Below are 8,339 nucleotides of genomic sequence, written 5' to 3' on the forward strand. Positions count from 1 at the left end.
AATGAGGCAATTTCCAAACATAAGAGGAAACATAGATGCGAAGATGTCGACAATGGTGGCGTCTCAAACACGTCCTCCGTGGCGTACACCAGTTCCTTACCTATTCGGTGGTTTAGCCGCCATGCTTGGACTCATCGCTTTTGCTCTCTTGTTGCTCGCTTGCTCTTACTGGAAGTTCTCTCGCCAAACGGACGAAGGGGAGAAACAGACCGAGTCCGGTGAGAAAGTGGTGGCTAAGGTTTTCGAAGAGAAGATTCTTGTGATCATGGCTGGACAGAACAACCCTACTTTCTTGGCTACTCCGGTCGCCGCCAAGATTTGCGTGGACTGTGTAAATGCGATGAAGAAAGAAGGGCGAAATGGGGAATATACAGTAACAGAAGAAGACCACTGAGCTCTGTTCTCAAGAAAGTGTTCTTTTTTCATTTTGGTTTTTTTTTCCGTCCTTTGTTTTCGTCGGTTCTTTTTGTTTGATGGGGAATCTAGTTTTTTCCTCTGTTTTTATCGACCTTGAAATTGTAAATCTTTACTAGAGTAGTAAGGGGTTTGTTTCTCTGTATTTTTGTTGGTATATGAAAGTATTTTGCTATAAGGTTAATTCAAGCTATCATCTGGTCTGGTTTAGTCATTAACATTTTCAACTTAGTTTCAAGGGTATTTATATGCATGCACCTGATCTGATAAGACCAAATTCTATAGTTTATTTGCAAAAACTAAGAAGTTTAACAACATTTTCGTTGCCAAGTGTGGATATCACTCTTAAGTTAGAGGAGCAAATTTTTGGTCGAGGCCATAGATTGATCATTACACTCTTCGAGCGAAGCTATTGAATATTAAGACGTTTTAGTGGTAAAAAAACTAAAAAAAATAGTTGATTCTTATTGGCCACAAAAATTAATAAAGATGACCTGAATTAACAAAGAAAAAAAAAAAACTAAAATGTTTCGTGATAGTAAAGCAGTAAATACATGTAATGTTGGTTTGAAGTGTATATTTTGGGAATAAAATACATAATTTTACAAGTGTTTTATAAAAAGGAAATGTTATTTTATATGATACCAGAAAATGTTTTGAAAAGTACACCTGCATAAGTAATCATATCCACACGGACCACACATGCGTTGCGTTTATAGTTTTACCATGTCCATGTGTCAATTTTTGTAAAATAAGCTTTCAAAGTTAATTTGCGCTACATAACAAATTGGTTATCGTTCTAAACTAAATCAATTTTGTAAAAAAAGTTGATTTTGAAGTCATGTGTTTAAGAATAGTACAAGAGCAAGTACGAAACGATCAATTTATTTAGTAGTACTATTGTTTTTTTTTTCACTTTTATCGTTTTGCTCGTAAACTCAGAAGTATTAATTCATGATGACTCGACTCCCATGGTTTTTGCCGTCAGCATGCTTTTATCGGTTGGCGGAGAAAAGGCACTTTGAGAAAAGAGAGACGATGACGCCATAATATGGACATGTGTCAGTACGTAGACGGAGTTGGATAGGTTTCGAAGAGTTATGTTTGACTATGGAACAGTTGTAATGACTGTGGTCTATTTGCTGCAACCACCTGACCTCTGACGCGGCGATACGACTCTGCTAACAAGCCTGCAACCATCATATTTAATGCAACGCTCATTATAAATCAACACAGAGATCTCCACATTTTTAATGACCCAAAAATAAATTTTTAATTTTTAATCCTTTTTAATTTTTTTCGAATCCTATTTAATGATGAGTTCGAATCCTTTTTTAATTTTTTGATCTTTAACTAAAAAATAAATCACCAGTATTACAGAAAAGGGCTTTATAGAACTAAAACCCATGGTCCCTAAAAGGCCCATTAAGCCCACTAGTGACCGACCTACCCACCGGCCATTTACTTTCGTCTCCACATTTATGTTTTTGCTTGAAATTCTCGTGGTCCTAAAAAAACTCATCATCTACCCCCATAACACACTTCTTTACAAACTATTCAACTTTTTTTCTTCTTCTTCTTTCAATTTTTTTGTATTTTGTACTGTATATGAGTATGAACAAACCTTTTCTGACAAATTTTGCTACGCATTATTCACTAATATAAAACACCTGTTGCCATATGTCTACGATCCAGAATCATGAATACAAGTGTTAGCATCAAACCAAATAAAACCATAGTAACAATAGTCATTTTATGCAAATTAGTCAGAACTATATTGCCAAGTATATAATTTTTCACTCTCAAAATAAGTTACGTTGTTTGGCTAAGATTTCACCACGTGTCAAATTCTGATTCGATCTAGATGGATACCCCTGGATCCCACATGGATAGACTCATCATAGACACGCTCATGTGAAGCCATAGTAACACCAACCACAAAAGAGAGAGAGAGAGAGAGACTCACTGAAACACATAGAGAGAGAGAGAGAGAGAAGTTTAAAAGAGAGAGAGAAATGGCGTCTAAGCTCTGTGATTCGTGCAAATCGGCGACGGCGGCTTTATACTGCCGACCAGACGCAGCGTTTCTATGCCTAAGCTGCGATTCCAAAGTCCACGCGGCTAACAAACTCGCGTCTCGTCACGCGCGCGTCTGGATGTGCGAAGTCTGCGAGCAAGCACCAGCTCACGTCACGTGCAAAGCGGACGCGGCCGCGCTTTGCGTCACGTGCGACCGTGACATACACTCTGCTAATCCGTTAGCTCGCCGTCACGAGCGCGTTCCCGTCACGCCGTTCTACGATTCCGTCTCTAGCGACGGTTCCGTCAAACACACCGCCGTTAATTTCCTCGACGACTGTTACTTCTCCGATCTAGGTGGTAACGCTAGCCGTGAAGAAGAGGAGGAAGAAGCTGCTTCGTGGCTGTTGCTTCCGAATCCGAAGACTACTACTACTACTACTACGACGGTTGCTGCTAAGGAGGTTCCGGGTGATAGTCCGGAGATGAACACGGGTCAGCAGTATCTGTTCTCGGATCCGGATCCGTATCTGGATCTGGATTACGGGAGTGTTGATCCGAAGGTGGAATCGTTGGAGCAGAACAGCTCCGGCACCGATGGTGTTGTTCCGGTGGAGAATCGTACGGTTAGGGTTTCGACTGTGAATGAGAATTGCTTTGAATTGGATTTCACCGGAGGATCTAAAGGCTTTGCTTATAGTGGTGGTTACAATTGCATCAGTCACAGTGTAAGCTTCTATGCTTAATTTAAATAATTATTCTTTAATCGTTCTGATTAGTTTAATAATAATAATAAAAAAAAAAAACAAAAAAAATTGGTTAGATCTTTAGGGTTACGACTTTTTATGACTGCTAAATTATTAATTTATTTGGAGCTAATGATTGGGTGACTAAAATTTAGGGTTATACGTGAGTAACATGTGTTAATTAATTAATCTGTAATTATCCTGTCTTTAAGTATCCAATTATATCTTAATCAAATAATGTTTGTCTCTATTGTTAATTTAACCGGAACATGCATAGCATAGGCTAAGTATGTATGTAGGCAAAGTCAAAGAGTTGTTTTTGATACTTATGGTTGTTATTGCAGGTCTCATCATCGTCGATGGAAGTGGGAGTGGTACCAGATGGTGGATCCGTGGCTGATGTTTCGTATCCTTACGGTGGTTCTGCAACCAGTGGAGCTGATCCGGGGAGCCAGAGGGCTGTTCCGTTGACGTCAGCTGAGAGAGAGGCGAGGGTGATGAGGTACAGAGAGAAGAGGAAGAACAGGAAGTTTGAGAAGACCATAAGGTATGCTTCACGGAAAGCTTATGCGGAAATGAGACCGAGGATCAAGGGGAGGTTTGCGAAGCGGACGGATACGAGTGAGAGCAACGATGTGGTTGCCCATGGAGGTATCTTTAGTGGGTTTGGACTTGTACCTACATTTTAGATATTGAGAGAGAAGGAGAAAGAGATGGTTAATGTTTGTTTTAGTAATAAGGTTTCTAATTAACGAACGTTTATTTTAAACGAGTTTTTTTTTTTTTTTTTGTTGTTGTTGATGAGTACTTTTTAGTTTGTTGTGGGAGAGAGGAGGAGAATTGAGTGGGTGGTGTTTATACAGTATGTAACTTGTTTTTGTATATATCATGTGATTTTGAATATGTTTGTGTATGTGATTGTGCATTTAGAACCAACCAAGTTGTTATAATATACAAGTTTAGTACATGGCAAAATGAACAATTACATTATTGAAGTTAAGAACTTAAGACCTCAAAAAATAAAAAATAAGGAATGGCAAAGAAAAGATAACTTATAAATCAACGACACTATAGTTCAAAGTAAATGAAGACAGAGACAATTATATATCCACAGGATGATTCTGAAGTTGGTGTGTGTTTTAGTAAGAGATAGAGGGAACAGTACTACTTGCCTTGCTTGCGGAACCACTCTGTTCGATTCTTTTCGTCGGTTGATCCGCTCTGTTCTAAGGAAGTGGTGTGTGTTGCTGTGATCGGCTTCTTTGCAATGCTAAGGTCCGAGTCATTATCTACTGTGATCTTCCCTTGGTTTGGTACTTTGACTGAGCTCTTATCCTCTGAGTCACTACGGATTGCAATTGGCATTTGATTCTTTTCCCCGGCTAAACCACTCTGTTCCGAAGAAACGCTGCGTTCTGCTTCTGTAAACGCGGTTGGCTTTTGGTTCAAGCTGTCGTTGCTTCTAGCTGCGGTCGGCTTTTGTTTCAGGCTTTCATTGCTACTAGCTGCATTCAGTTTTTGGTTCGAATTTTCATTGCTACTAGCTGCAATAGGCTTTTGGTTCGAGCTTTCGTTGCTTCTGGCTACAATCGGCTTTTGGTTCGAGTTTTCATTGCTTTTAGCTGCAATTGGCTTCTGGTTCAGGCTTTCACTATCAGCGTTGCGGTCCATTTCCTTGTGTACTGTGTTATGGTCTTGATTGGTTTCTTTGGCTGAGTTCTTGTGGTATGAGTCATTTGCTACTTCTTCCCCTTGATTTGCTTCCTCGGATGAGCTGGATCCATTGTTGTTAGCAGTCTTGCTCTCCAAGAAACGTACAACTACACATGTAATATTGTCTGCACTTCCTCTCTTTATTGCTTCGCCCACAAGTTTCTTGGACGACTCTTCCGGATCTTCAACCTCTTTCACCACTGCAACTGCTTCCTACAAAAACACCATAGAGATCTCAGTCATTAAGACTGATGTGAAACTCATCGGAACAGTTATGTTCGTCCTAAGAACTCAAATTCACAAACCTCATTGGAGAAAACATCCCAAAGTCCATCACTGGCAAGGATCAGAAACTCAAGAGAATCATCAATCTTCTCTTCCTGAAGTTGAAGACATAACCTTAATCAAACACAAGTAGATGTATGTGGTAGATAGAGTTCATATGCAAGTGAAGTTTTTATTTATATACCTGAATCTCTGGATCAGCAACAACATACTGTTTTAGCAGTCTATCACCAAAAGCGCGAGAAACTGCAAGGACTCCTCCAACTCTCCAAGTCCCTATTCGATAAAGAGATATTAGGACAATGCGCATAAATGCCGAAAATAATGCTAACAGTTTCTTGTTACCTGCCCACATCACAAAACCACCAGCATTCTCAATCCGTTCACGCTCATCACTTTGGTCAGGTTTATGGTCTCTTGACACAGCAAAAGCTACAAAGAACACATGAATCATTCCATTCAAGAGAGAAAAAACATCCACATGATGAGATATCAAAGAGAGGTATATAGAGTAATCATTTTATACCAGTTCCACCTCGACATATAACAGCTCTGGAATCACCAACATTTGCAACAAGTAAACGATCACCAACAAGAATAGCAGTGGAGGCAGTTGAACCAGCATCTCTAGTTTGACTATTTTCTGACTTGAGAAGTTCAGAGTCTGTATGAGTATAAGCATCCGCTGGACAAACAAAACACAAAGTAAATTTAGGGTAGAGGGATCAGAGACAATAATAAGTCATATCACCAAAAGAACTTGGAAGTAAACCTATTGCAGATTTGGTATCAGAAATGAACTTAGGATGAGTAATAAGATTGCTGAAAAGATGACGCTTCACATACTCAGCTGCTCTGGCTCCACCATGGCCTGCAAGAACATTAAGAGAAGTTAAACCTAATCTTTAACATAAGAAAAGTACTGCAGAAACAGATAAGTTTTTATTGAGAAGAGGGGACAAGAATACCATCAAAGACTCCAAATAGGCCAACGATTTCGCCATCTATACCGTCGATCCTCGTCTCAAAAAAGTCTTCCATAGATGATCTCTTCCCAGCTGAGCTTGCATATCCATAGCTGAATTTTCCATTCTGACTGCAGTTAAAAAAACTCATGTTAAGTAAAGCGTCACAAATGTAAAAAAAAAACATGTATCTCCAAACCAGAAACAGAGTTCTACATGGCTTTTCATTCAAGTAACCTCGATTCAAACAAAAGAAAGGCCAAACTGATTAACCACAAGCTTTAAAACTTCGAAAGAAAACAAATATAAAATCATGTCGCTAGCTGCCAGAAGAGATAAGTTTGAATTGAAACACAAAGAATCAAAGCAAACTTAACCTGAGACCGCCTCCGCTTGCAGGAGCTTCAACAACCCGCATTTGATTCGAATACGATAACGCCAAGTCCATATATCCCATTTTTATTTGCAGGGATCTCAAATAGTACTCTTCAAAAACAGTAGAACTAATCTGAAATTTAAACAATAGACAAGAGTTTTAGAAAATAAGGAGAAAAATCAAAGGAAACCTGAGAAAGAAGAATTGGAGAGAAGAAAAAGGGGTAGAAGATTGAGAGATTTGTCCATGGGTGGTAGAAGAGAAATAGCGTAAGAAACCAAAAAAGGAAACAGAAAGCAGTGAGCGGTGTTACGTGTTCCGGAAGCAACGGTGTTTAGCATTTCCCGGAGTCAAGTGTTCTTGCTAATTATAGAAAGCGTTTATGGACTTTCAGAAGTCAAAAAGCTCGGATATTTTATTTTAATGAATATTTAGACGAAATCTATGTTTCTTTTGTTTTGTTTTTTTTAAATAGTTTTACGAGTTTATTTTCCTTTTTTTTTTGTTGTTGTCAATCACGAGTTTATTTTCCATGACCATTTTGTTGTTTCTCATAATATGAAAATTGAGAAATAACAATGATACACTCAAGACCAACCATTATTATATTATACCCCATACAACTAGGGTATACTTATAAAAGTTGGTACGACTTGAACGAATAAGTTGACAAAAAAGTCCAAAGGATAGAGGAGCTTAAGATTCTCATTCACGTTTTTTTAGCTTTTTCATCCACACACGGACACGGGTACATGTATAATTTCGCTACGCGATAATCGGAGAGGACTAGCTCCCGGCCGCCGAGCGTTTACGGAAGCTCCATGACTAGCATCACTTGATTTCTTGAAATTAACCATACCTTCGAAAACACTCATACCTTCTTCTCTGCTATGTTTTCGAAGGCACGATTGATTTTTATTGTGATGTCTCTGTATCATAGCTTCTTTGTTCTTTTCAGTATTGTATACTGGTATAGCATAAACCGATTTTAATGCTTTTGTACTGGTTTATCCAAGTCAGAGTCTGTATATAAACCACACCATGTACACTTTAACTAATTCATGAGAGAATGAGATTAATTAAGTCATTTAGTAAAATGGTATCAGAGCATGGTGATCCTACCTAACTTTTTTTTTTTTTTGAATTGAATGTAAAATATTATTCAACCAAAAAACCTTTTTGTACAATGAATGCTTCAGTATATTTGAGTGTAGTTTGAGATTTGAATTATAAACACTGAAAAAATTGGAGAACTAGTAAAAGTTATCTTCGATGAGGAGGGTGAGTGGAGCACCATAGCTGAAGGCCATCAACATAGCGTTGGTCCCCCAGTAATGCTATCGAACTGAGACGATTGCGGATATTCTTGTCAATGTGCTTGATGAGAAGGGCTTGCAATTTGGAGGGGTCACCATGGCGACGAGCATTCCATTCTCGCCACAGATGGTACATAGCAGTTTGGAACAGGTAGTGAAACAGGAAGAGGTGGAGGTGCTGAAGAGCCGGACTTGTGAGCAGTGCAATCAGTTGGTTCCAGTCAGCAGAGTATTTCTTAGCTAGGAGTGGTTGAGCGAGGTTCCTCCAGATTCCTCCTGTGAATGAACACGAGAAAAAAAGATGATTCATGGATTCCTCTGCATTGTTGCAGAGACTGCAGGTCACCTGTTGTCCCGAGTTCCATTTTTTAATTCTGTCACCTGTGGATAGACGATTGTGTAACGCAAGCCACATCATAAAAGAGTACTTTGGGGTAGAGTAGGGGAACCATACTCCCTTATACCAAGCCACTCTCATGTTTGGCCGTCGTATGTTCTGCCATGT

At 39.1% G+C, this 8,339-nt stretch overlaps 3 protein-coding genes across 3 annotated transcripts; 2 read left to right on the top strand and 1 right to left on the bottom strand.

The window, feature by feature from the left end:
* LOC104770965 (protein GLUTAMINE DUMPER 5-like) lies at nucleotides 2–607 on the top strand. The gene has a single exon (XM_010495438.1). It carries the CDS (start codon nucleotides 2–4, stop codon nucleotides 392–394), a length of 393 nt encoding a protein of 130 aa, XP_010493740.1. The 3' UTR covers nucleotides 395–607.
* On the top strand, nucleotides 2,357–4,080 carry LOC104770967 (zinc finger protein CONSTANS-LIKE 4). Its single transcript, XM_010495440.2, has 2 exons — nucleotides 2,357–3,161; nucleotides 3,524–4,080. Exons 1-2 carry the CDS (start codon nucleotides 2,430–2,432, stop codon nucleotides 3,866–3,868), a joined length of 1,077 nt encoding a protein of 358 aa, XP_010493742.1. The 5' UTR covers nucleotides 2,357–2,429; the 3' UTR covers nucleotides 3,869–4,080.
* Nucleotides 3,952–6,733, bottom strand: LOC104770966 (probable protein phosphatase 2C 71). The gene is made up of 8 exons (XM_010495439.2): nucleotides 6,520–6,733; nucleotides 6,146–6,273; nucleotides 5,950–6,048; nucleotides 5,704–5,862; nucleotides 5,523–5,609; nucleotides 5,362–5,453; nucleotides 5,198–5,272; nucleotides 3,952–5,105 (listed from the first exon to the last, which is right to left on the bottom strand). The coding sequence occupies exons 1-8, from the start codon at nucleotides 6,597–6,599 to the stop codon at nucleotides 4,344–4,346; spliced, it is 1,482 nt and encodes a 493-aa protein (XP_010493741.1). The 5' UTR covers nucleotides 6,600–6,733; the 3' UTR covers nucleotides 3,952–4,343.

Source organism: Camelina sativa, chromosome 20 (genome assembly GCF_000633955.1).
Source record: "Camelina sativa cultivar DH55 chromosome 20, Cs, whole genome shotgun sequence".
Classification (NCBI taxonomy): domain Eukaryota; kingdom Viridiplantae; phylum Streptophyta; class Magnoliopsida; order Brassicales; family Brassicaceae; genus Camelina; species Camelina sativa.

Excerpts from the sequence above, each read along its gene's own strand:
- LOC104770965 (XM_010495438.1), top strand. The coding sequence starts at position 2 with ATGAGGCAATTTCCAAACATAAGAGGAAACATAGATGCGAAGATGTCG.
- LOC104770967 (XM_010495440.2), top strand. The coding sequence starts at position 2,430 with ATGGCGTCTAAGCTCTGTGATTCGTGCAAATCGGCGACGGCGGCTTTA. Across the intron at positions 3,162-3,523 it reads ACAATTGCATCAGTCACAGT|GTCTCATCATCGTCGATGGA; the intron begins GTAAGCTTCTAT and ends TTGTTATTGCAG.
- LOC104770966 (XM_010495439.2), bottom strand. The coding sequence starts at position 6,599 with ATGGGATATATGGACTTGGCGTTATCGTATTCGAATCAAATGCGGGTT. Across the intron at positions 5,863-5,949 it reads TGATACCAAATCTGCAATAG|CGGATGCTTATACTCATACA; the intron begins GTTTACTTCCAA and ends TTGTTTGTCCAG. Across the intron at positions 5,454-5,522 it reads TGGTTTTGTGATGTGGGCAG|GGACTTGGAGAGTTGGAGGA; the intron begins GTAACAAGAAAC and ends TTTATCGAATAG.